This window comes from Natrix helvetica (genome assembly GCF_964273705.1).
Source record: "Natrix helvetica genome assembly, chromosome: 16".
NCBI lineage: Eukaryota > Metazoa > Chordata > Lepidosauria > Squamata > Natricidae > Natrix > Natrix helvetica.
This window is the reverse complement of record NC_138563.1, coordinates 11,357,630-11,383,944: the sequence shown is the minus strand read 5'-3', so window position 1 is coordinate 11,383,944 and position 26,315 is coordinate 11,357,630. Positions and strand designations below refer to the sequence as shown.

Sequence of the window (26,315 nt, the reverse complement as noted above, 5' to 3'; positions counted from 1 at the left end):
AGCGGTGGCAGCTGCTGGTTAGCCTGGACTGTCCAGCCCTGGATGGCTTTGGGGATGGGAGAGCAGGAGAGCAGGAAAAAAATATGGCCACTTCCACATTCTTCTTCAACCAGCAGGTAACTGTCCCATGCAACCATCAGAAAACAAGCTTTGACTCACAGGAGTCCTGAGACGTTTTTAAGTGGTTTGTATACAAGAGTTTAAAAAACTAACAAGGTTTTTCTGGTCTATATTGGAGAGAACATAGCATAAAGCACCTCTGCTTAAGGCAGGGTTTCTTCATCTTGGTCACTTTAAGATAGGTGGACTTCAACTCCCCAAATTCCCCAGTCAGCACAGCACAGCTGGCTGGGGAATTCTGGGGGTTGAAGTCCACCTATCTTAAAGTGACCAAGATGGAGAAACACTGCTTTAGAGTATTGCTGGCATAAGGCATTTTGTAGAATATATATTAAAAAAATAGCCCTGGTGCTACTTTTCTCTCAGATAATCATTTCTGCAGATGCAATGGATTGATCATTCAATTTTTTAAAAAAATCAATGAATATTCCTTCAACTGGATGAGACACTGTTTTTTTAAGTTGCTAGTTATTTGACAAGAATGAAAAGCAAACAATAAATATCCCAAAGGTTTTTTCTTCTTCTGTTGATAAATTGCTGATAAAGTACCAATCTGTGAAAATCTGAAAAAAACATTCTCAAAAATCTAAATGCCAAATTATGAATTTCAGTTCTTAAAGCGACAACCTTAGTGGTTTCCTGAATTTTAAATTCCCCATCTAAGAAGAGGTTGGATAGTCCAGAATGACGATATAGGGCCTCCCGCTTGGGCAGGAGTTTGGACTAGAAGACCACCAAGGTCCCTTCTAACTCTTGTCATTCTATAGTTTGTAAATTCCCCATGAAAGGTGAATAAATTCCAAAAAACTGGATTTTTATTTGAAACGTCCTGCTTTCCGACTTGAAATCAATTTCTACCCCACTCCCCTTTGTCTCCTGAGGGTGAGTTTGGGGCTTGGGGCAATGCCAGCCAGGCCTGAGTTCCTTTGAAAATCTGGACTTCCCAAGGTTGGAAGGGACCATGGAGACCATCTAGCCCAACCTGTCCAAGGCAGGAGACTTCATTTCAGTACTTCTGATTCAGTTATTATAAAATGCAATAACTTCAGTTGTTCTGTTTTATGGTTTGGCAAGAGATCTGAGCCCTACTGAATCGACTGAAATCTACTCTGGCCTTTCTTTAAAAAGGATGCCACGAAAGGCACAGGAAATACACTTAGCTCCCCTTTCGAGCCTCAGCACTGGGACCTTCTGCAAGGGGGCTCTGGATGTCACCGTCCCTACACTGTAGAACCAGCCAGAACTTGGGGTAATCACCACTGGCTTTTTTGGGTGCCTAGGATCTCCCCCCCAATCACAGCTTGGCACATGCTTGGCCGAGGCCCGCGTGGTGCTGCCAAGGCAGGGTTGGTGAGTGACCAAGCTTCCTCAGGCGCTGGGCAGGCTGGCACTTGGGAGGTTGATGGTCTGCTCAGATGGCATCAACACCCCCCACCCACCCACCCCCTTGCGCCGGTGAAGCAACAATAATGGCTTCCTCCGAGGAATTCTGGGAAGTGTCCTTGAGGTCGGCCGGCAACAGACACGGTCTTGATTCCCAAATCTCCCGTTTTGGTTCTCCAGAAAACAGGCTCCCATCACACAGGAAGGGGCCAAACTCTCGCTAGGTCCTCTTAATGCTGCCAAGCTGGCAGCAGTGATGGGGGCAGGGAAAAACTTTTGCCCGCTCACTCAAAGACGAGTGGAGGGTCGGTTGATGCCATTCCTGGGGACTGGCATCCTTTCACCTGGTGCCCAGGTGGACCCTCTGGTGCCATCTCTGCTGCAGCTCAGTCTTTCTGTAGGGGGGGGCAGTAGTTGGGAGGCAAGACATTTTGGTGGAGGGGCTGAACTGACCATTTCCCAGGCTTCCATGATCTCCCCTGATCCTCCTACTGGAAGGATCATCTGGAGAAAAAAGATCTCATCCATTTTTCTCCCCTTTATTGCTGGTGACTCAGACCAACAAGAGATCTTGGCCTACCTATCAAGGAAGATACAGGTCAAGAGCAAAACATTTAAGGTCATGGGCATTTTAAAATCTGTTTTGTGTGTAGATATATAAATTATTCTCACGCCCTTCCTATAAGAAGCGCAAGGGATTTCAATGTGTGGATGCCTTTCACAGGGCCCTCCTTTTCAGCAGAATGCAGGAGACCCCCACCCCCCACCCCCCATCAAAGATTGATCATGGTTTTGCAAGAGAAAGTCTGCAACTCTGGTCAATTTCTCTTTTTCTTTCTTTCTTTCTTTCTTTCTTTCTTTCTTTCTTTCTTTCTTTCTTTCTTTCTTTCTTTCTTTCCTTTCTTCTTTCTCTTTCTCAACATTAAAAATAACAAGGACAGGTGGGCAGAATATATATAATTGTGTTTTCCCCAAAATAAGACAGGTTCTTATTTTCTTTTGACTCCCCCCCCCCCCCAATAAGCACTTGGCCTTATTTTCAGGGAGGTCCTATTATTTTTGAGGTGCAGGAGGGGGCGAGCGTAGTCACCTCATGGCTGCTGCTGTGTTGCAATATTTTCAGGGAGGGATTATTTTGGGGGAAACAGGGTGTATATATATATACACACACACACACATAATATATGAATGATAAAAGATTATTGGAATGAAAAAAATGTTATTCTTTTTTAAACATTGAGAGGGGTAAGACCAGCCTGGTTCCTTACCCCTCCAGTTTTAATCAGGTGGATTTTATATTCACATCTATTCTTTAAAAGGGGAAATATTTTAATATATTCATCATGGGTGAATATGGCGGAAAGGCTGATTCAACTTCCCATCTGACTCAGGAGGGAACAGGGGGGAACAGGGGGCTAATTCATCTGCCCCTCTGGGTACACGGGTCCTTCCATGCTCCCCTGAGCCCTGCATAAGGGCCAGGTATCTATTCGGCCCCCAGCCCAACATACGGCTGGCTGCCAGCAAAACCTCCCTCGCCTGGCATAAAGTAACCCAACATTGACCCAAAATGTTCTCACGTGAATTACGAAACAGACTGTACTCTGACAAGAACACCTAACCCCCAGGAACCCCTGGGGGGCCCCAGCGTCACTTCCTGCCTTGCCCCCAAACCTCAACCCCCCCCCCCTTATCTACATCAGCCGAAGTGGGGACCTGCCTCCCCCCCCATCCCCTGCCCCCAGAAAGGACAGAGTTTCCCTGCTCGAAGACCCTGCCCCACCTTTGCTTCGTCTTCTCCTGGAATAGACATATCTGAACGTGTGTGTGTGTATATATAAACCTTACACGGGAAAAGACCCGAATACAACAAAACCATCCATGAGGGGTTTGCGGTGGAAAAAAAAACACCCCATGAAGCCAGGGAATCGCTCAGGCTTTCTGGCTCCCGAAAGGAATGCATAGAAAGTTGCTTGGCTGGTGTGCTGGGACCCTCCCCTGCAGGGCGGGCAGGGGATCCGGGCAGCTGCAGATGGACAGGGAGCTGACTCGGGGCCAAGGGACCCCCTTGTGGTCCTCCTCAGATTCCCTGGTGGGCCAGAAAACATTTTTGTGCTGCTGAATGGCTGGGTGGGGCTGCTTGGTTCCGGCCGGGTGAGGAGGGGAGCCTCCCTAGAGACTTCGGTGCACACAAGGGGGGGAGTCGTACGCAAGGAGGCCGCTCCGGGAATGGAACTGGCATGAGTGGCATGGGGATGAAATGCCACTCACTGGGATGTCGTGGCGTTCAGATGAAGCTGCAGTGCAGGGCAGGGGCAAAGGCCCAGGTGAAGCTGGCAGGTCCCCGTTCACTCAACATTGTCTTTGCATGCAGAGCCTCAGAGCGAGTGAGCGGGCATGCCTCAGCTCGGCCCCGTTCCTTCCACTCCTGGACAAGACCTGGACGTTCCCATCATAAAGAAGAACAGCAGCTGCCGCCGCCACCATGGCCCTTCCTCCCCCATGTCCTCCCCACAAAAAGGGATCCTGGCCAGATGACACCAGGTTGGCCCAAGGTTGGCCAAAGGTCAGGGCTGTGGGCGTTCTCTGTGCTGAGAAAGCATGGCTTGAGATGGGATTTGGCATCGTGAGAAATCGGGGCAGGTGTCAGAATCTCTCTGTCGCTGGAGGGGGCAGGCATCCCGTGGGTCACAGTGGGGCTTCTTCTGTGGCCAAGGGAGAAAGCGTGGGGTACATGCATAGCTGTGAGCATCTTCCCAAGGCAGGGATCGGCTACGTCAGGAAGGGGTGGCCATAGCTGCAGGTGGTGGACCTGGCACCGTCCGGGAGGGCCTGGGACAAATCAACAGAGGTCAGAGGGTGATATTTGGGGACAGAGAAAAAGAAGAAATTTTCCCCAAGAACAATACAGGGTGATGAAACAAGTCTTCCATAAAACGCACAAAGCAAAACCCAAACCAGAATCTTTTGTCTTCTCAAACCATCTCTGAGCTTGCAAAGTTTCCTTCTGCAAATAAGTTTAAGCAAAGGAAATGGGCAGAAAAGGAATATGTATGTGTGTTTGTGTGTGTGTGTGTCATTTTGTTCCACCCCTTTGCAGTTTGGCATCCAGGTAGCAAGTTGAATAAATCTACCCAAGTGACGTGGCTGGATGTGAATTCACAGGGAGGCCAGTGCAGCAGCTGGACCAAGTATCTGAGATGGAAAAATCAGCAGTCAAAAGTCTTGAAATGATCGAGGATGTTCTGCAAGGCAATTCAATATTAGGGTTTTTTCTCTTTTTTTTCCTTTTTTTTTTTGAGCATGTGTCTGCTTCATTCTGAAAAAAATAGAATATATAAAACTAGATAACCTCAGGAAGATCCAGATGAGGACAGTGAAAAGAGGTTTCGGTCCATAAGGAAATACTTTCTTTTTTAAAATCTTTTTACTTGATTTTGAGTAACAAAAGTTTTGGTCCACTTAGATAACAAAATTATATATGAACATGTTAATTTGAATAGTTACTGTTGTGTGGTTTTTGTTTTTGCATTGTGTTGGGTTGTGGATTAAAATGGGGCTTTGTTGCCAGTATTGCGTGATCGTTTTCTTACGTTTCCATGTGAAACTGTTGTTAAAATCAAGTGAGGAAAAAAAGGGGGGAAAATACTTCTCTTCTGCATGGATGTGTCTTTGAAATTGCATCACGGAATGCACGCTTATGGAGGTCAACCCTCACCCGAAATTTGGAAGGGTTGATTGGCATGCGGGATCTTTGTTCTTTTTTGGAAATACCCTGTTAGTGACTCCTGATTCTTATTGGATGAATCCCTGCTGGAATAGAAAAAGAAAGATCAATGTTCAAAACCTTTTGCGGTGGCTCAGAAGACTCCAAATGAAAAGCTTAAAGTAGCCAGGAGGATTCACCCAGGGCTTCTTCCGACCCCTTTCCTCATTTCCCTGGCCCAAATATTGTTCATTTTCATTAAACTTTTTTTCTTAGAAAAAAAATACAGGAAACAGAATATAAAGATCTTTAGCTGCTTCTTCTTTTTTTCTTTTTATATGTTGAGGTAATCCAGTTGTGCCCTCGTTTGATCATCTTCCCAGAGGCTTCTCTCTCTCATTCATTCGTTTCTCCTGTCCTTCTGATTGAGTTCCTTCCAAAGCTGTTGTCCGCCAGGCCAGCCAAGACCTTCTGGCCATGTCGTGAGCGCCACCAGATCTGGGTTGCTGGGGAGAAGAGGAGCAGCAGCCCCCAAGGAGAAGTTTCTCGGTCACCAGGAGGTACCACAGATCCACCGGACGGTCAGCCTGCCCTCCAGCCCCCCCAGACCATCTTGAGAAAGAATTCACCACCAAAAATCAGCACCGCCAACCACTGTGTATCAAATCTCCTGCCCAAATATTTATAGGTTCTCCAGTTAAATCGTATCCGTCATCTTCATCATCATCATCACCACTATCATTATTTTCTTTAAAAATAACATACATTGCTCCTAAAATAGTTTCTTTCCACTTTAAATTAATGTTCATTCCTCTCCTGCTTCAGGTGTCCTTCCATTCGTCTTGTCTCTACCTTGCCTCTCTTCCTGTTTGTCAGGGTTTCCACGGATGCTGCTGGTTTTAAGAAAATATCCTAATGGCCTGAGTCGCTGCCGCGTGACAGACGGGACACTCGGGGTCGGTCCGCTCGCAGATCCGCACGGCACACTCCATGCAGAAGAGGTTGTGGCCGCAGGGCACCAGGGCCGCCGTTACCTCGCTTTCGAAGCACACCATGCACTCCCGGCTGCTTGAGAGGGATGTCCGGCTGGTCGCGGAAGCACCCAGTTTGGAGAACCCTTGCAGGGGCTCCCCCTGAGACCGTCTCGGAAGCCCGGAGAGGGGGGGCTCTTGGATGGATGACGAGGGGGAGCGGTGCGAATTGGGGTGGAGGGTGCCGGCATTGCCTGAGCGCTGTTTGGAGAAGAGCACGGAAACTGGATTGGTGTTTTCCTGGCCGGCCCACAGAGGGGCTCCCGACTCAGGGACCCCGTAATATAGATCTTGCTTGTTGACCCCGTAGTTAGGGAAGAGGTAACTGTAATTGAAATCATTTTGGTCGTTCAGCCGGGGCGTCTCATAGGCAGGGTCCAAGGAGCAGTCGCCGATGCACCCGAGGCTGTTCTGGCGGAAGGTAGAGAGGGGTTTGCAACCCGGGGCTGGAGTGTGCACCCGCCAGGCCTCCGAGTAGCGGTTTTCCATGCCTGAGTCAGGACTGCTGGACAGGAAGTCATTCTCGTTGTTGTACTCTAGGATTTTGCCTGTCCGGACAGCAATGTGGGTTTCAATTTCCTCGCGGGCTCTCTCCACGTTGCCGGGGGCCCCTGTGATCTCAAAGACAGGGTCTCGGTCGCGGCTGGGCGTGATGATGTAGGTGTTGGTCTGCTGCTGGATCCGCTTGATGGTGGCTCCTTTGGGGCCCACAACTAAGCCCACCACACGGTAGGGGACCCGGACCCGGATGGTGACCTGGCCGGGCAAGGTGGGGGCGCTGCCAAAGGCGGGGCCGGCCTTGTTGCGGGAAGCTCGGATCATGGAGAAATGCTCAGCGGCCGAAATGATTTCCCTCCTGGCCATGGCGACGTCCTCCCGTCGCCCAGTCACCATGAAGACGGGCTCTTCGCCGCGGACGGGGGTCTTGATGTAAGTGTTGGTCTTGGCTCTCAGAGCTTTGATTTTGCAACCTTTGGGAGGAGAGAAGAAACAAAGGAGAAAGAAAACTTAGTAGCTGAACCCAGATCTGAAGGATGCAGAGGACCCAGGGGTCTTATGACACTTGGACCACTGAGGAAAAATGGCACCGAAGGGGGATGAAATGGGAAGGCAGCAGCTCCTCCTCCTCCTCCTCCTAATATTAAGAGCAGTTTGACAACACACACACACACACACACACATTCTCTGAATGTGCTCAAGCTCACCCTGGATACCATTCACCTAGGAGACTGTTTCTCAAACTTGGCCACTTTAAGATGGGTGGACTTCAACTCTAGCCAGCCATGCTAGAAACCAGAAGTAAATGCCAGTTTTCTGCAAAATCATCATGGATTGCTGTCACCTACCCATGAGATGCTGGAAATGGTTGTAAATGTGAAAAATTGTGAGGACTACCTCCTATTCTCTTCTGTTCTGTTCTAAGTTCTATTTTGTTCTATATTTTATGTTCTTTTCTATTCTGTTCTCCTATGTTCCATATTCTATTCTATTCTATTCTATTCTTTTTTATCAAAGTTGTATGTTCCCTACCTCTTCAAAGGCGTCTCTATTATATTCAATTCTATTCTCCTATTTTTTATTTTTTATTCTTTTTTTATTTTCTTCCTATTTTTCTGTTCCATTCCATTTATAACAATGCCTAACTCTGCAACTCTGACTCTGGGTGATACACAGTAAAAATAATCATAAAACACAATTAAGGATCCAAATGTTTGGAAGGAAAGCATTATTGAAAATGAATCAAGCATCCTTTGTAGGGATGATGGTCAAGAAAGAAGAATATAAATTACAAGCATTTGCAGATGATTTGATGTTTATTATGGAAGATCCAATAGAAAAAGGGCCAAAACTAGCTGAAATAATAGAAAAATATGGAGAAGTAGCAGGCTTGAAGATTAATAAAGGTGAAACAAAAATGCTGGTGAAAAATATGACAGAAAAACAGAAAAGAGAGTTGATGGGGAAACTGGACATACAGGTGGTGAAAAAATGAAATATTTGGGTATTCAATTGACATCAAGGTGTGCAACACTAAAGGAGGATAACTATTATAAGGTGATAAAACAAATAGAAATAGATCTGGAAAGATGGAAAAGCCTACACTTATCATTGATGGGAAGAGTAGCAGTAGTAAAGATGAATATACTACCAAGATTGCTATACCTATTCCAAACAATACCAATAAAATTAGAGAAAAAATACTTTTAAAGTATGAATAAAATAGTGGGGAAATATATATAGCGGGGGGGGGAAGCAAGAATTAATATAAAAATGTTGCAAGATGCAAGAGTTCGAGGTGGATTTGGATTACCAAACTGGGAATTGTATTATCAAGCGGCAGGATTAGCTTGGATGAAATAATGGATCTTACTGAGTAATACAAGATTATTGACATTGGAAGGTCATGATTTGCAACTAGGTTGGCATGCTTTTTTGTTGTGTGGTAAAACTAAGGCACATGGCTATTTTCAAAGACATTGTGTAAGGAATGGATTGTTAACAATATGGGAAAGAGTGAAAGGGAAACACTATTTAGAAATACCAATGTGGCTTTCAACAATGGAAGCATTGACACATCCAGATATTAGTAGTATGGAAAATATCATTAGATACAAAGATATCTTAACAGAAAGGGTGGAACTAAAACAAAAACAAGAATTAGAAAAACAAGGGAGTAACATAGGATGGTTTTCACAATTGCAAATACAATCAAGATACGTAAAAGATAAAAGGGAATACGGTTTTACCTTAGGAAGTTCAGAGTTGGAGAAATAATTAAGAAACTATATAGCTACCTATTAAGAACTAGCTTAGGAGAAGAAGTGATTAAAGATACAATGTCAAATTGGGCAAAGAATTTTGGCCATACGATTGAGCTAGAAAAGTGGCAACAACCTTGGGAAAGGAACTATAAATTAACCATGTCAACAGCTTACAAAGAAAACTTACACAAAATGTTTTATAGATGGCACATGTCACCGAAAAAATTAGCAAAGGTGTTTAAAGAGAAATCAGCGAAATGTTGGAAGTGTCAACAAATAATAGGCTCCCTATTATCACATGTGGTGGACATGTGCAGAAGCAAGGAAATAAGAGTATGGTTAAAGAAAATGTTACAACAAGAAATAGAATTTAGACCAGAGACATTTTTACTAGGTATTATCCCAGAGAAATTCAAGAAAGAGGATACTTATTTGATTATACATGTAACTACAGCAGCAAGAATTGCATTTCCCCAAAATTGGAAATTAAATAAGCTACCAACAGATGAAGAGATAATAAAAAAGATATTAGATTGTGCAGAGATGAATAGGTTGACAGTGAAAATAAAGGATAAAGAGGAATCGGAGTACTTCAAGACATAGGGATGATTTTATGATTGGCTAGAGAAAGGAGACTAGAAAACAAAGTAGGGAGAAGATATAGAACCCAGACGATGCACTGTTAAATGGAAATGGGGGGGGGGGAGAAGGGGAAAACAGAAAAGAAAATATTAAATATATAAGTATATATCCAAAAGCGAGATATAAAGGGGGGGGGGGAAATATAAGGATAGATTAGCGAAGGTAAGGGAATAAGAAATGATATCAAATTATATTTGGGTTTGTGGAAATGCCATCCCAAGGAAACATAAACTGAGATCTGAAGGAGACACTTATAATAATAGAAAAGAGAGAGAGAGAGAGGAGGAGAGAATGAAAGGAAGATGGGGGAAAGAAGAAAGAGGTAAGGAGAGGAGGATGGAAGGGAGAGGAAGAGAAGGAGAGAGGGTAGGAAGAAGAAGAGGAAGAGTAGAAAGGTAAGGAAGGGGAAAGAGAGGAGGAAGGAAGGAAGTAGAGAGGGAGGGAGAAAGGAAAGGGAAAATAAAGTGGTGTTACAACATGAGGAAGAGATGGTATAAAGCAACCCAAACTGTATATTATAACCTATTAAATGAAATAATAAATGTATAAGAATGATAAATGTAAAGAAGAATAACAATTATGCGAATGTATACTTAAAATGGTACGTAAGAAAACAAAAACAAAATTCTGAGAAAAAAAAACATCCTTTGTAAAGGTTTGGGGGGGGCAGGGCAGGAGCCAGGGGTACCTTTGGGGGGGGGAAGCATTTCAGAGGGTGGGGGCTGGCACAAAGGGGGCCTACTTCCTAGGGCCTAAGGCAGTGTTCCTCAACCCCAGCAATTTTAAGACAGCTGGATTTCAATTCCCAGAGTTCCTCACCCATCTTGAAGTTGCTTGGGTGGAGAATCACTGGCCCAAGGGAAGGTGCCGGGACTGTGCCAATTGTGCCCAGGCTGAGGAGAAACCAGGGAAGACCAAGGATCCCTTGGGTAAGCAGGCTTCCTGCCATTAAGGTTTTGGAGGTGACCATCGGGAGCTTGGATTGCTCTGGCAAGCTTTGGATGGCAACGCAACAGGAGGAGCAGAATTATGGCTGTAGCCCAAGGTGACCAGGGCAGGAGTGATCGTTGGAAAAGTTTCTGGAGGACAGATTTGTGCAAAATTCTTCTTAATGAAACCTCCATGAACCTAAATTGTCCACCAGTTCTGACTGTCTGTGTGTGTGTGGGGGGGGGGGGTGTTGCAATTTATATAAGCAGCACAACTGGGCACCTTCTTCCCTGCCACTCCGCCATAAGGTCTCACTTATGCCCATCAGGTTGGCTGCCTCATTCACCTTAAGTAGCCAATGAGGAGGCTCATTCCATTTTGGCATCCTAAGGCAACAGGGGAAATTGAGGGCCATTCAGGATCGGACACCGTGGCCTCCAGGATGAGGGCTGAGGACCCCATCTTCCTCCTAAATAGCTTCCCCATCCCGTCTTCCTCCACTGGTCCCAGCCATGGTGGAATTCCTGCCTTCTCACCCCACTCATCAATTCCCCCCCTTCCCACTGCAGTGCCCCCCCAGCCCTAGAAGACCCCCAAACACTCCACACTCACCCCCCCAGCATGGAGATTCTCGGCTGGGATCCCAACTCAGGGGTAGCCAGAAGGACTTCACTGGTGTGTGTGTGTGTGTGTGTTGCAGAGAACGCTTGGCTGTGTATTTGCAGCAGGGCTGAATGGGATCCACCATCCACTACCACCACCCCCAGGCTGCTTCCTTTGCCCCCCCCCCCTCTGGTGTAGCCCAGCTGCCTTGGGCCGCCTCCATGCAGGAGAGCACTTACAGCTCCTTTGCATCTCAAAAGGGGCGTAAAGAGAGAAAAGGTGGCTGCTTTAAGGCCTCAAACAGAGGGGTCCCTGCATTCTCTTTCTCACGGATTGGTCCAGCCCTCCTTCTTCAACTGGCTTTTGCAATTTGCCAGCATCTGGGGACCATTTTTGAGGCAAAATCCCCCTGGGGATGCTGCCTTTCCTAGCTGGCTGGTTCCGCAAAGTCCCCCCTCCCACCTGGGAGAAGAGGGTCGTAGCGGTGTTGGCAGGAGCCGCGCAAAGATGGAGCTGACGGCAACAAAGGGGTCATGCCGAGACAAAGGAAGGGGGAGCCCAGGCAGGCAGCAGATGGAGGGAATCTAAATCAAGCCAGAAGCTTAACCAAGAACAAATGGCATTTGCACCAGCCTTGGGGTGGAGGTGGGGGGGGGGCGTCTGCAGAGGGGAGAACCAGTGAGAACGGGAGTCAGATTTGGTTGGGGGGGGGGTGCTATGCCTGCAGGCGGACCCCTAAGAGCCGAGTGGAAGGAGCAGCAGGAGGACTGGCTGGGCAGGTTGGGGGGGGGGGGAATGGCATCTGCCCTGCAAGACTCTTGAGGGGGATCTGCTTTTCGGCAGGAGGGGCTCCATCTCTCCCCCCACCCCCATCCTGCAGCTCAGGGGAGCTGGAGAAAGTTGGAGAAAGGGCTGGGGGGGGATCCCCAGCGGCAGCCTCTGCTTTGTGGGGTTCCCCGTTCTCAGCAAGGATGCTGCATCCAGGCTCAAGAGCCCCAAGGCTTCATTCCCAGTTTTCAGTCTCCACTAAAGGGAAGTCGGCCCACCTTGCCCGGCCAGCCAGGCTACCAGGGACCAACCGCACAGCCCGCCTGCCGGAGCCAGGTGAGCCAGGTGAGGCCGTTCTGCCAGGGGCTGCCTGGGAGGGCATCATTCCGGCGGGCACCTTCTCCAGCAGGGCAGGGAGCCTTACACTGCTTGTACAGGAACCAAGGGAGGCTGCCCAGGACAGCAGAAGCTGCGACAGTTGTAAAGCAGGTCATGCATGCAACTCATCTGATTTTACAACCATTTTTGTGGTGATTGGTAAGTCAGCCATTGTTCACCCTGGGACGTTTTTGCTGAAAACTAGAAGGACAATTTTTGACAAAAACCGTCATGGATCATGGGCAAATGACCACGGGGAGGGGGTGGGGGCTGCAAATGTCTAAATGCTGTTTACCAAGCCTGCAAAATGCATTCAAGTGACGGGGTGGGGGTGGGGGGTGTAGGGCCTTCGAAATTTGGAACCTGGTGAAAGTTAAGGCTATAAAGACCTTTGAGAGGGAGAATCCATCCTAACTTTGAACAGTTGTTAAGCAAGTCAAGGCCGTAAGTCAAGACCCATCCTCATCAAGCACCACAACAAAGGGAGAAGCCCCTCAGAGGCCAGAAGAGCAGGCGCCCATCTCTGCAAATCCTCCATGCTCAGGATTTCTCCCACTTTCCTTTGGCTGAAGGTGCAAAAGGACGGGGGAGGGGCTTCATCTTAACTCACCAAAGGGGAGACTTAGGAGGTCTTGGACACAGATGCCCCAACCCCCCCCCCCACAAAAAAGACAAGCTCTTCCGCAGATCAGAACCTGGAGAGGAGACAACCTCCCCACGTGACCTTTCACAAAATGCCCCTTGTAGGATCTCTGCACAGCCTCAGGAGCCCTAATTTCCTCTGGTTCCGGCTACCATAATCCATGTTTATCACCCTTAAGAACACACGGAGCCTCGGAGTTGAAGTTCTCCCAGGTGCAGCTAAGCCAGACACTGACAAACACACCAGGCAGGAGCTACAACTATTTTACCCACTGGCTCCAATCCATCTGGCCAGGAAGCCTTCCGTTGCGTTTCCTTACTCCTTTAAGGAGGCTGCGATTGTGGGAGTAGTACAGAAAGTGATGGAACTGTGTAAAGTGGTGGGTGATCCTGATTGTAAGAACAGAAATCTTTACACCCCACCTGTAATCCATGATTTGTGGAAAATGCACAACGATATTCCTAAACCTCGTTTTAAAAGTGCATCTGCGCGACAAGAGCCCAAGTCGACATTTATACCCAGATGGGCCGCTCAGTGAGACAGAACGAAGAGAAAAGGTTTTCTTATTCAAAGAGATCCAAAATTTGGGTGTCCTAACAGAAAAGATCCCTTCTCTCCTGACCCAACTATGTAACATTATCAGTGCTAGAAGGGAGAGGGGGTTTGTAGAGAGGAGGAGAAAGAAGTTGTGGAGTCCTTGGTGCTCTCCAAGCTTCGCTGTTTTCTTGCAGATGTTTCAATACCCAGCTGGGGAACATCAACGCATCAGTAGCACTGATGAGGTTGCCTAGTTTGGAATGAAACGTCTGCACGAAAACAACCAAGCTTGGAGAGCACCAAGGACCCCACGAGACTAGAGGCAAGAAGAGACTGAAGTGGGCGTGAGAGGCTCTCTTGCAAAGTGGGAAGGGAAGGGGGGCGGGGGGGAGGGAATGGCACGGAGGTCTCAGGGCCAAACACGCTAAAACTGTCCGTTCACCAACCAACTAATTATGATCTAATTCAGGATTTCCCAGCCTCAGCAACTTTAAAATGCGTGAACTCCAATCCCAGTTTCCCCCTGGCCAATGGAATGCTGGCAGTTGGAGCCCATATATCCTGGATCTCTAAATAATGACCAGAAAACCTGAGCTGATAAGTGTGTACTGTAAAGACTACAGTCACAAAGACATTTATTTATTTTTATTTTAGTCCTACAATTTTGCCCTGAGAACTTTTGTACATCACCGTGCAACAAACCCTGGAACAGAGGTAGCCCCAGGGAGGTCCTGAGGGGGCTCCCTGGCCCCCCCTTTCCAGGAACTTTACTCCCGAGGAATCAGACTTTCTCTATTGGGTCCAATGCAGCTACGAATCTGATGTCTCTTAAACCTGGCTCACAATGCAGATCGGATTGGATTAATCATTGATATTCTTTTCTGATATCTGTGCAGAAAAGAGTCCCTTTGTGCTGGGGAATGACAATTGCAATATGAAATGCAACCTTTTTAAAAACAAAAGTAAAGATTTATTTTCCAAAACCCCGTGTCCTGGAGTGGGCCAGCCAGCCATCTTAAGTGTGCCCCCACCCTGCTGCCTTCCCCACCTAAAATTGGCACCATCACCCTAGCAGGAGGGGTTGGTGGGCTCTCTCCAAGAATTGGGGGCAATTGGGGGCTGCCCCACCCAGCTGGGCTTTGAGAGATCTTTTCAGGAGGCAGGGGGTGAGATGGGAGGCAGGGAAGGAGGCTCACACAGGGGGCAGAAGCAGCGGAAGGTGTCCTGAGACAGGTACCAGCAGGCAAGGGAGGCCAACAGACCCGGTGCCCCAAATTCGCAGCTGGAACTCTCCATGGCAGACACAGTGCTGTGCTGGAGCCCTTTGTGTGCCTTGACCAAGATACCCTGGGCAGATAGCAAGGAAAACCAGCCGGTGGTGGCACCCCTTCAGCAAGTTCGGCTCCCACTGGTCCTAAAACACAAAACCTTTTGTATGTCGGAAGGCTTCAATTCTGGAGCTTTGGAGGCAGAATTGGGCTCCTACATTTCTGCATCTTCCCTGTGAACAGCCACACTCCTCCTGGCCCTGGTGCTTCACTTCAACATGCGTGAGGTGGCAAGAGCCACAGGGCTGTTGCCAGGAACCAGTAGTGGCCAATGGTCTCCCCGTCTGCAGAAATGGACCCCGAACACGGACAAAATGGAACTAGCGAGTCCTCTTCCTGTGGCCTTCATGCTGCCAGACTGCAGAAGGGGCTCTTTGAGATAGGGAAAGGCCATTCCGAGGGCACGTCCGGATCTATGCAGAATCCGGCCCTTCACCTCTGAAAGAAGCCAACGGTCTCAGGGGGCAGAGCAGCCAATTTGTAAAACATTTGCATGATAAAAATGGGGGCCTCTGAGAGGCTATTGACTCAGCCCAGCAGCTGCTTCCAACCGTCCCTCCACGGAAGGCCCTAAAAGTATTTCCTTCCAGGGGTCCCAGGAGCCAAGACTCTCGCAGCGCCATTGTTCTTTGCCCCCAATCTCAGCTGCAGTTGCATTGCCTTTGCCTTTCCTTTCAGGCAGGTCACAGGGCCATGCTGATGTTGGGGGAGGGCAGGTCATCTACCACCTCCCATACCATCCAGGAGCTCAAAGCTTCCCCACCAAACTTTAGCTCCCAACTTTCAGCATCCGGAGACTGCAGGAAAGGGGCGGGGCTGCAGACTCTGCAGGACTGATCCTCAGGGCCCCCTACGCCCCCCCCCCCCAGTTGTTACCAATAGCCCCCCTCAGCAGCATTGCAGCCTCAGCCTGGCCCTTGCTCCCCACGGGGCATCTGCCTTCCTGGCCTGGGCAGGAGGATCCATTCGCACTGGGCAGCTACCCCACCCCCCCAGCCTTCCTGCTCTGGGTCCCAATCCTGAACTTCTCTTCCCTGTTTAAAGAGCTCTTCTGTCTGCAGACTGCAGAATAACAGAGTCGGAAGGGCCACCGGAGGCCTTCTGGTCCAACTTTCTGCTCAAGCAGGACACACTAGACCAGCAATGGCGAACCTTTTTTGGCTCGCGTGCCATAAGTGGGCGGAGCGCAGGGGGGTCGTGTGCAGGCGTGCCGCACCCATAATGCAATGCACGACACCCCCCCAGTGCGCATGCGCGCACTACAGGCACGACACCCCATTTTTTGCATGCTTTTTTCACCCTCCCCGGGCTCCAGAGGCTTTATAGGAGCATGGGGAGGGCAAAAACAGACTCTGGAAGCCCCTCGGAGGCTTGAGGGACCTTCAGGAGGCTTCCCTGAAGCCTCCGGAGCAGTCAAAATGAACCTCTGAGCAAACCGGAAGTCCATTCCCGAACTTCCGGTTTGCCCGTAGGGCTGGTTTTTTGCGCTCCGGAAGCTTCAGGGAAGCTCATGAAGCTTCCAGAGGGCCTCCAGGGAGGGTGGGGGGCTGGGGAGACTCTTTTCGCCCTCCCCAGGCTCCTATAAAGCCTCTGGAGCCTGGGGAAGGCGAAAAATGGCTTTAAAAGGGGTGAACTCAGCTAGCCAGCGGGCGCGTGCCATAGGTTCGCCATCACTGCACTGTACCATTCTGGACAAGTGGCTGCCCAGTCCCACTGGTTGATTGTTCTCCCTGTCAGGAAATTCCTCCTTAGTTCTTCCACGGCCCTAAGAAATCATTGCCAGCTCACCCCCCTCACCCCAATCCATGGGGAACGCTGGGCCGATGGCGGCTGCCAACTCTGCTGCCAAGGAAAGGCAGATGAGGCAGGGGAAGCAGGCACAGGCTCCACAGACAAGGCCCCCACCTCCCACCCTGCCCCAATCTCGGGCCTGAACCAGCCCCTGGGACAGCTCCACTCTGCCATTCGGGCTTCCAGGGCTGCTTCTGCTGCGATTGAAGCTGGATCCATAATAATAATAATAATAATAATATTTAATGCTTCTAGACCACCCCCTCTCCCGCAAGGGACTCGGGGCGGTGTACAGTTCATACAAAATATAACAGGATACAATAAAATTAAATTAAATATGTACAGTTGACAATTGACATGGAGGAGGTTAAAATGTAGTTAAAAGAACTGTACAAAGCAGATATAAAATAAATTCAAACCCCTAAAAACAAATACAGTAAATTAAAAAGCCCCTAAAATAACCAGATATAATACATTTGCCAGGAGGGACAGTTGAATTATGCCAGGCCTGCTAATCGGAACAGGTGGGTCTTCAGTTTTTGCCGGAAGGAGCGGAGGTCAGAAGTGGTTCTAATGTCGGGGGGGGAGGTCATTCCAGAGGGTTGGGCCCATCACAGAGAAGGCCCTACTCCTCGGTGTCGCCCGCTGGCATTGCCTAGTGGACGGCACCAGGAGAAGTCCCTCCCTGTGTGAGCGTATTGGCCGCAGGGATGTATGTGGGAGGATGCGATCCCGCAAGTAACTAGGTCCCGTGCCATGGAGCGCTTTAAAGATGGTAATCAGCACCTTGAAACGCACCCGGAAAACCACAGGCAGCCAGTGCAGCTCACGCAGGAGAGGTGTTACGTGGGAGTACCTCGTACTCCCCATCACAGCCCGCGCGGCTGCGTTCTGAACTAACTGCAGTCTCCGGGCGCGTCCCAAGGGCAGCCCCATGTAGAGAGCGTTGCAGTAATCCAGGCAGGACGTCACCAGCGCATGAGTAACCATGTCTCCGTTGCAGGGAGGGCAACCGGGCAAGAGACTGCAGGACCCAGTTCACAGGATGGGCCCTACCAAGGCTGGCAGGTGGGCTTCATCCGCTCGTGTGAAGAGTGCCAGCCTCCTTTAGCCTCCTTGTTTGAGGAGAGCAACTCGTGTGAACGCAGCAGTTCCTGGCCGAGGGAGGCCTGGGAGTTGGGCCCCAGGACGAAAACCCCACCTGCAGAGTCAGAAGAGGGACTGAACTCCAGACTGGGTTGAAGGCAGCCCCGGAGCAGCTGGCACTACCGAATGCGGGGGGGGGGGGAGGCATGGTGGGCGGAAGAAAGGCCTGGAAGAGTTCATGGAGAGGTGTGGCAACCAGAGTGGCTCAGAGACCCTGCTTGGTCACCCTGCCTTGCTCCAAGGGGGCCCTCAGCGCAGGCTCCAGGGAAGGACGTTCTTGGCACATACAGATGTGGAAGGAGCCTCGGTAGTCCTTGTGGCACCAATCTTGAAATTCTGAATCCTTTCCTGGTCACAGTGCCCCTCCCGACAGGCTGGCCCACCCGCCCGCAGGGAACCGGCCTTCGCTCCAGCCACTGAGGGAGACAGCCATGTTCACCCCACGTTCTCCTCCTCCTCCTCCTCCTCCTCCTCCTCCTCCTCCTCTCTCGGGGTTGACCCTGAACAGCCTTTCTCAGCTCTTCCCTTTTCCTCCCAGGTGGCCAGGAAGCCTTGGCAAGCCTTGAACACCGGCTGGACGCGGGAAGGAGGAAACCAAGATATCACCCAAGTTGGCCCAACTTCTTTGTGGATCTCAAGGACGAGGCCAAACAGGGGCTGAGCAATAGCAGGTGCTTTGTACATTAGATCCGTTTGGTCATAAAGGAACCAGCTCAAAATTTCTGTTGCTAAGTGAGACATTTGTCAACTGAATTTTGCCCCATTTGTCGACCTTTCTTGTCACAGCTGCTAAGTGAATCTGGCTTCCCTATTGCCTTTGCTTGTCCAAAGGTCGCGAAAGGGGATCAGGTGTCCCCGGGACACGGCCACCCATAAATACGGGTCAATTGCTAAGTGTGTACATTTTGATCACGTGACCATGAGGAGGCTGCAATGGTCGTAAGTGTGAAAACTGGTCACAAGTCACTTTTTGCAGTGGTGTTGTAACTTTGAACGGTCACTAAAGAAAGTTGTATGTCGAGGACCATCTGCGTATCACTTGTTCATGCTGCCTTTGGGGAAACTGGGACTCTGGGTTAGCTGGTTGTGCGAAGGTTGTTTGCGGGCCCAGTTTGCCTGTAAGACTTCTCTTTCAAGGGAAAAGGCGGGAAGGGAAGGCTGCCCCAAAGACGTGGGAGCAAGAGGGGCTTGGAGCCCTTGGAGAAAAGGCCAGAAAGGCGGAGGGGATTCTGGGAGGTGAAGTCCAAGCATCTTGAGGTTGCCAAGGTTGAAAAAGATTCTGATCTCATGAATAAAGTCATCACCTGGGTTTGGGGAAATTATCTGAACATCTGACTCACCGCTTCTTCCATTTTGTGATTATGGAGACTACCTCATCCACTCGCTCAGGAGCTACAAATGCCAGGGGGTGGATGCTGGTTCGAGTCCAGCCCCTCAACCTCTGGAAAAGAGCCCAGGGTGCCCTCCTGTTCAGTGGCCATCAGTCCTCCCTGTGCTGGAACAGCCTCCGCAGCCCCTTAATGGTACGACAATCGCACTCTGCAGCTGCTCAGAAGCAGCCTGTGCATCTGGGGAATAGGAGGCAAGAGTGGGGGGGGGGGTTTCCCAGGAGCAAAATTAGGCCTTCATCGCAGGCTGTGAGGGGATCTAAAACCCATCCGGAATGAAAGGGCATCCAGGAGCCTAAGAGCTTCGGCTAAGCCACCCAGTTTCCTTGGAATTGGCCTGCCAGGCAGACAATCCTCTGGTGACTCCCATTTAATTTCATTATTCCATGAGAAAACTGTATATGAACCGCATTGTCACCTTCAGGCCTGGACTATTAAGGGGGGGGGGGGCTGACAAAGAATCTTTTGTGCTAATTTGCAGCCCTGCAGGACAATTGGCAGACCTGTCCCCCCCCCCCACCATCTCCATCTCTATTATCTCCATTTGTCTCCATCTCTCCATCAACTCCATCTCCATCATCTTCATCTCTTCCATCTCATCTTCCTTTCTGTCCCCATGCCCCTCCATCTCAATCTTCTCTATCGTAATAACTCTCCGTCTCCATTTCCATAATCTCCATCCATCTTTATCTCCATCTTCTCCGTCATCTTCATCTCCACCCTCTCATCTTCATCTCTGTCCCCAACCTCATCTTCACCTCCGTCATATCCCCCACCCCAGCCAGGAAGGCAGCTGCTGCACAGAGGATTCTCCCCATCAGGTGAGGCCCCTCAACTCCAGCCTGCTGTACAGAAGGTACTGTGGATGCATCTGTGGTTCCATGGTGGTTTGTTCTCCTGCCAGGTTAAAGCTTTAGTGGCTATTGGGAAGCCCCTCCCATATGCAGGTGAAGGCCCCACAACGGGCCTCACCTGAGAGCAGACCCTGCCATCAAAGAGGCACCATGCCTGTCCTCGGTGGGATCTCCTCTGGGTTCAACACAAGGGGATCCAGACAGTCCAGGGAGAGCCAGAAGGAGCTTTTGGAAATGCAAGTGCCAGCTGCCCTTCCGTCACCATCTGAAGGCCACTCTGCAGCACCCATCATCCCCAGCCCCAGCCCGAAGAGAAGGGTGTGAAGGGAGGGTTGCCACACTCATTATTCCCCCCTGGAGACCCAGCCAAGGGGGTTCCCAGCCAGGCGGCTCCTGCAGCCACTCATCAAAAGGCATTGTGGGCCTTCTTTTCTTCCTCAACACATTTTGTTTCCCAAAAAGAAGGAAGGTGGGAGAATTGCAAGGAAAGATTATGCAAAGTCCCAGAAAGTAGGGGGGGGGATTTCCACCCAAGAAAGCCCCCCAAGGCTGGGCCTGTTCCTGTTCCCAGGAGCATTGCCAGTTGCCCCTTCATAGCAGCCACTGACCAGATGCAGCTGGGTTCACACAACACGCTCGGCCCCGAATGCAGGTTAACAAAAGGCCATGTGACAGGCTCAGCCCAAAGAGTTTGGGGGCTCCATGTTTTATTCATTGAATTGGCTGGCAGGTATCTGCCCCTCTTTTCCTCCGTGACCCCCAAGGGGTACACCCAGCCCTCCCACCTCCCATATTTGGCCCACAGCAGCAGAGGAAGTGTGGGGCTTCGATTTGCCCAGGGAGGCTCCCGAGGATCTGAACCTGGATCCCCAGGGACCAGCGCAAAATCCTCATCACCACGCCGTATCCTGAAGTCAGCCATTGGCTCAGGCAGGAAACCAAGGTTGAAACGTTGCCTGTCTCCATTGGCTGCTATTTTTCCCTTTTTCCCTTCTTCTTCTTCTTCTGGTAGGGAATTTCCTGCTCTGTTGGCGAGCCGTTGGGATGGAGCAAAGTAGAAGAAAGATTAATAATTAAATAATAATGGAAGAAATGGAGAGCTGGGCAGATGCTGGCACTTCGCACACACAGCTATCCTGCAGCTGAAGAGCCTGGATCGTTCCCCTCCACCCTAAATGGCTTTGCAGAGGCACAGGGTGCAAACCAGCCATTCTCAGGCTACCTTCCCTGTCAACCGGATCCACTCTTCCACACCTCTCCACATAAATCCAGTTGCATGAGAAAATGACAGGTGTTTCCCACTTTTTGGAAGCTGGGCTCAGTTTTTGGCTGTTGGGGTTGGAGGCCCTCCGTTTTGTTCCTCCAGCCCAGGGGGGGGGGGTGTCAGGAGAGAATGCCCGCTCACAAGCCTTCTGGGAGTCTTCAATGGGCTCTTTAATGGGCACAGGCAGCTGACCTCTCTCATAGCCCACCTTGTCACCGTCTTTGCCTTGCTGGTGGAGGAAAGAACTGGCCCCCGAGAAGAAGGCGGTCAGATTTAAACTGGGGCTGCCTTCACAAAAGCCTGCTTGTAAGCAAGCGCAAAGCTTCTGCCTTTATTGCTTCCTAGGTTTTCTTGCACTCAAGTTAAGTCTCATCCCCACCCCTCCCTCCCTCCCTCCCTCCCCCTTCTCTGGATCCCTTCAACATCTGGAGAAAGCCAACTGGGACACAGGACTTGGTTCCCCAGGAGGGACCCCCATGAATCACACCGGAGTGGGGGCGAGGCACATGTAGTTACAGCCACGTATGGAAAAAGGGCAAGCAGAACCGAATGTCACTTATCTCACTGGCTTAGACCACAAGACGTTTGCAAAGCTGAGACTCTCAGCAGATCCTTTTATGTGTTTGCAAAGGCCACGAAGGAGGACCGTTTTCTGCCATTCCCCAAAACTCAAGGCAGGTAAATGAAGTGGGGCCCAAACGGAAGCCAGGCTGCCTGCCTGCCTTCCAGAGGAGGCCCTTCCCCCAAAGCCCCACCGGCAGGCCCCTTGGGGAACAATGGGGCAGAGAAGCCTCTTTGTTGCCTGGAGGCAGCGGGAGGCCCTTTCAGAAGCAGCCAAGGAGATGCTAGGCCTTGTCAGGGCTTCTCTGCTTTGGGGGTCATGCAAAACAGCCCCCCTCATTCCAGGGAAAATGAAAAAAGCAAAGAAGCAGCGATGAGGACGCAGTCGCACTAAGAAGGCAGCCCAGACGTATTTATGTGAGTTGCAAACGGTGGGAGGGATTTCTGTGTGCCCCCCCCACAAAGAATCTATTCTTTCCTGCCAGCCCCACTGTCTGACATGTGGGTCAAAAAGAGCCCCTTTGGGTCAGCAGGTGACCCTGCCTGCGGAAAAGAAGGCTCTTTTGTAGTCAGGCATACAATCCCATTTGGGAGGGGGCTTAAAAGGCCACTTCCTTTTGAAAATGCCGAGAAAGTAAGACAAGCAGAGACCCTTCCAGCCCCTCGCAAGGACCCAGCCTAATTAAACAAAGAGCCGCCGTGTGGCTTCCGCTGCAATGCACCTTCCCAGGGCTTTGCCTGCACCACTGCCGTGGCGGTGGAGGGCTTGGGCAGAGGGGGATTTGGGTTGGTGGGCCAGTCTGGACAGCAGGGAAAACAAGGGGAGGGGGAGGAGGCACCCGAGTGCGCGTGCACACAAGCACACACACACACACACACACACAAACACACACCCCCCTCCCACAGAGCAGAATGTCATGGGATCTTCTCTGTACCTTTTCTTCCTTTCTTTCTCAGAGCTTGTGGATGAACTCTGAGTGATTTTAGGGCACAGGGAGATCTTTTTAACCCCCCTTCCCCTTCCTGAAGGATTTATAACCAGATTTGTCGGGAGGCCTGAGAAAGGTGCTCCTGAGAGGGGACGGGAAGGGTCCTCTCTGCTGCAGGAGCACAGCTGGTGGGCCTCAAATCCTCCCTACCCACCGATACTTCCATTGTTCTAACCGGGGCTTCTGGGTTCCAAAGTCAGACCTTTCCAACTTCACCCAAGTTCCGTTTCCACCACAGCAAGACCCCCATCCTGAACCCCAGTTTCCCCCTTCTGCCCGGAGCCCCAGCAAAGACCCTCCCCCCCTTTCTTCCTGGCGCCTATCAATATGGAGCTGCATTCTCTTTCCAAGCCCTTCCTAGCCTCGCAGGGTGGGGGGGGGGGACCATCTTTCTTTTCCACAGCCATTGCCTCCCCCCCCCCGCCTCTTCAAAGAACGGGACCTCAGCAGCGGTGGCATTCTTTCCGGGAGGGTGGGGCACCCCGAGTCCCCCTTCCCCGCCTCAGGTTGCTCTACGTCGGATGACAAAGCCGAGCTTGAAGACCCTGGGATGGAGGCAGCCTCGGCAGCCCCTCAGCCGCCGCCAGAACGCAGCGCCGGGGACGGGGGAAGGCCGAGGCGGGCAGTCCGGAGGCTCCGAGGTCCCCCTGCCCAAGTTCCACTCCCTTCGGCTGCTCCCGAAGCCTCCGCCGGGTCCAGCGCTCGCCTCCTTCCCGGCTCCCCCCCACTCTTCAGCCGCCGCCGCCGCGAGAGAGTCGGAGAACCACACCCCCTTTCGCTCCCAGAAAGGCTCCCAACAAAAGAAGGGATTTTCTCAGCCTCCCCCCCGGCTCCCCAGCAGCCGCCCATTGACAAGCGCCGCGCATTCTCACGGCTCCGAACGGAGGTTCACGGGAACAAAGGGGGGGGGGAGGGGGCTGCACACAATTAAAAGTAAGCGGCGTGTTTCTGGGCAGGCTGAGCGCCGAAGCCGCGCATCCCCCCCCCTTCCCTCCCGCCAAGCTCGGCGCCCGCCGTGGCTGGGCAGCCGCTTCCGGAGCCGCATCTGGGCACCGCCAGGCAGACAAAGAGAGCGCAACTTTCCGGCATCTCCAGCGGCAGGAGAGGGACCCCCGCCTAACCCTCCGCGCCTCCGCGCCCGGCCGGGAAGAGGGGCCCCCGCGGGCCTCGCTCCGAAGGGCCCCAGCGCCGCCCCCCTGCAGTGCCCGTCCGTCACCTGCGCCGAGGGCCCGAGCGGGGGCGCCGGGGGCCGCTGAACTTGGGAGGAAGCCTTCCCTGGCCGCCACCGCCCCGGCACTAACCCAGGGAGCCCCAAAGCGCATCCGACCAAGCAGGGGGGGGGGGCGCCGGGAGGGTCGGACAAGGGGCCGGGCCGGCTTGGAGGACGAAAGGGCCGGGCGGGCGGGAGCGCCCAGAATACAAGTGCAGCTGCCGCCGCCGGCCGGCCGGAGCACAAAGGCAGGAGGCGGGAGCTCGGCGGAGGGGAGCGGGCGCCGCGGGACCGGGCGGGCGGCGTAGGCGCGAGCGCGGCGGCCGAGGGGGAGTGGTCCTCGGCCGAGGCAGCGCCGGGAAGGGGAGCGGGCGGGCAGGCGGGCGGGCGAGCGGGCGCGGGGCGGCGGAGACAATGGCCCTGGCGGGGGCGCCCCCTCCCTCCCTCCCCCCCGGCGCCCCGGCTCACCTTGCCTGCCCACGATCTCGGCCACGTGCTCGGAGCTGGGCACCGGGACGCACTCGGTGGTGTTGGAGCTGCTCTTCAGCCGCAGGTCGGCTTCCTTGTAGAGCACGCAGAGCTTGCCGGCCTCGGGGACTCCGGGCGGCGGCGGCGGAGGCGGCGGGGGCGGCGGCGGGATGGCGGCCCCCGAGGAGCCTTTGGGGGCGGCGGGCGGCGGGGGCTGCTGCGGCTGCTGGGCCGAGGCCGGCGGCGGTGGGGGCGGCGGTGGGGGCGCGGGCTGCTGGGGCGGCGGCGGCGGCGGGGGCTGCGCCTGCTGGCCGCCGCTGCTGTCGTCCACCGCCCCGCCGCCCCCCAAGGCCGAGGCGGCGGCGGCGGAGGGCGCGGTGGCCGCGGCGGCCGAAGGCTCCCCCAAGCCCAGCAGGCAGAGCTGGTCGAGGGCCAGCTGCAGCGCCCGCTCGTCCTCCAGCAGCGCCCTGTCCTTGCTGCTCCCCGGGAAGCAGCCCAGGTCCCCGAAGCCCCCGTTCCTTTCCATTATCCCTGACACGACCAGGCTAGGCATGGCTAACAAAGGCTGGGGAGAGAGGGGGGTGGGGGGGCGCGGCGGCGGGATGGCGATGATGGGGCTGCTCCTGCTTTCGCTGGGGCGGCTGCTGCTGCTGCCGCCGCCGCTGCTGCTGGTGGGCTGGGAGGGGAGGAGGCTGGGCGGTGGGGGAGGAGGAGGAGGGGAACAAAGAGCCTGCGAGGAGGGAGGGGGAGGCACAAAGAGGGGGAGAGCCGGAGACCCCCGCCCACCTCCCTTCTTTCCCTGCTGGACGAGCCCCAGCTGCCCGCTCCTTTCGCCTCTGGCGGCGCGGCTCGGCTCGCCTCCTCGCCCGGTGCTGCCTGCGCTGAAACCTGATCTTCCTGCCCGACGTGGATCCAGCCGCACAAAGCTGTCCCGCGCGTCCGCCCGCTTTCTTTTTCTTTCTTTCTTTTTCTTTCTTTGTCTCTCTCTCTCTCTCGTTCTCTCTCCCTCTGTCTCCTTCCTTCCTTCCTTCCTTCGCCTTCTTTCTTTTCTTCCTTCTTCCCTTCTTCCCTTTCCTGCTTTCTGCTCTCGCTGCTCTCCCAGATCCCGCCTGGCAGCGAAGGGGGTGTGGAGATGGAGACCGGGAGAGAGGCGAGCGGGAGCGCGCAGCAGAAGCGCGGAGGGGCGGGGAGACCCGGCAGAACCGAGGAGCGCCTGAGTCCGCCCGCCTTGGACCGCCACCAGCCAGCCAGCCAGCCAGCCGCCGAGGCCCGCCGAGCCGGAGTCCGGTGCGCGGGAGGGCTCCGGCCGCGTGAGGGGCGGGCGGGCGATGCCGGAGCTTCTTTTGTTTCCAATTCCCTGGCCGCTGCCCGAAGCCGCCGCTGGCGGAGAGGCCCGGAGGCTGATGGGGGATGTAGTTTCCCGGGCGGCTCACACACCCCCTTTTCGCTCTCCGGGCGCGAGCGGCGGCGGCGGCGGCGGCGGGCGGGGCGGGTGGGCAGCGCTGCGGAAGGCGGCCAGGGGCAGGCGGGGCTGCGAGCCTCTCTCCGGCAGCGGCCCCTGCCCCCCTCCCTCCGAGACCCCCCGGGCGTGCGGGGCAGTGCGGGGCCGTTGCAGCCAGCCGCGTCCCGGGCGTGGCGGTGCCCTGCTTGGCTCGGGGCTCACACGCTTCGCCGAGAAATCCCGGGAAGGCTTCGGCTGCTCCGGCCTGGAAGGCGGTGGACGGGAGCGGAGCCTCGGGGCGGGTTGCTGGGGGAGGAAAAGCCGCCGGAGCGGGGAGGGCGGGGGCTCCTGGCCTGGCTGGGGTTTCTTGGC

The 26,315-nt window shown here is 52.9% G+C and overlaps 1 protein-coding gene across 1 annotated transcript; it reads right to left on the bottom strand.

The window, feature by feature from the left end:
• Positions 1–4,968: 4,968 nt before the first annotated feature.
• MEX3A (mex-3 RNA binding family member A) lies at positions 4,969–25,627 on the bottom strand. Its single transcript, XM_081967971.1, has 2 exons — positions 24,503–25,627; positions 4,969–7,211 (listed from the first exon to the last, which is right to left on the bottom strand). Exons 1-2 carry the CDS (start codon positions 25,053–25,055, stop codon positions 6,109–6,111), a joined length of 1,656 nt encoding a protein of 551 aa, XP_081824097.1. The 5' UTR covers positions 25,056–25,627; the 3' UTR covers positions 4,969–6,108.
• Positions 25,628–26,315: the final 688 nt, after the last annotated feature.

Bases quoted from the DNA above. Each gene is read 5' to 3' on its own strand.
- MEX3A (XM_081967971.1), bottom strand. From the start codon at position 25,055: ATGCCTAGCCTGGTCGTGTCAGGGATAATGGAAAGGAACGGGGGCTTC. The intron at 7,212-24,502 runs GTGAGCCGGGGC...CTCCTCCCAAAG, and splicing joins CGAGATCGTGGGCAGGCAAG to GTTGCAAAATCAAAGCTCTG.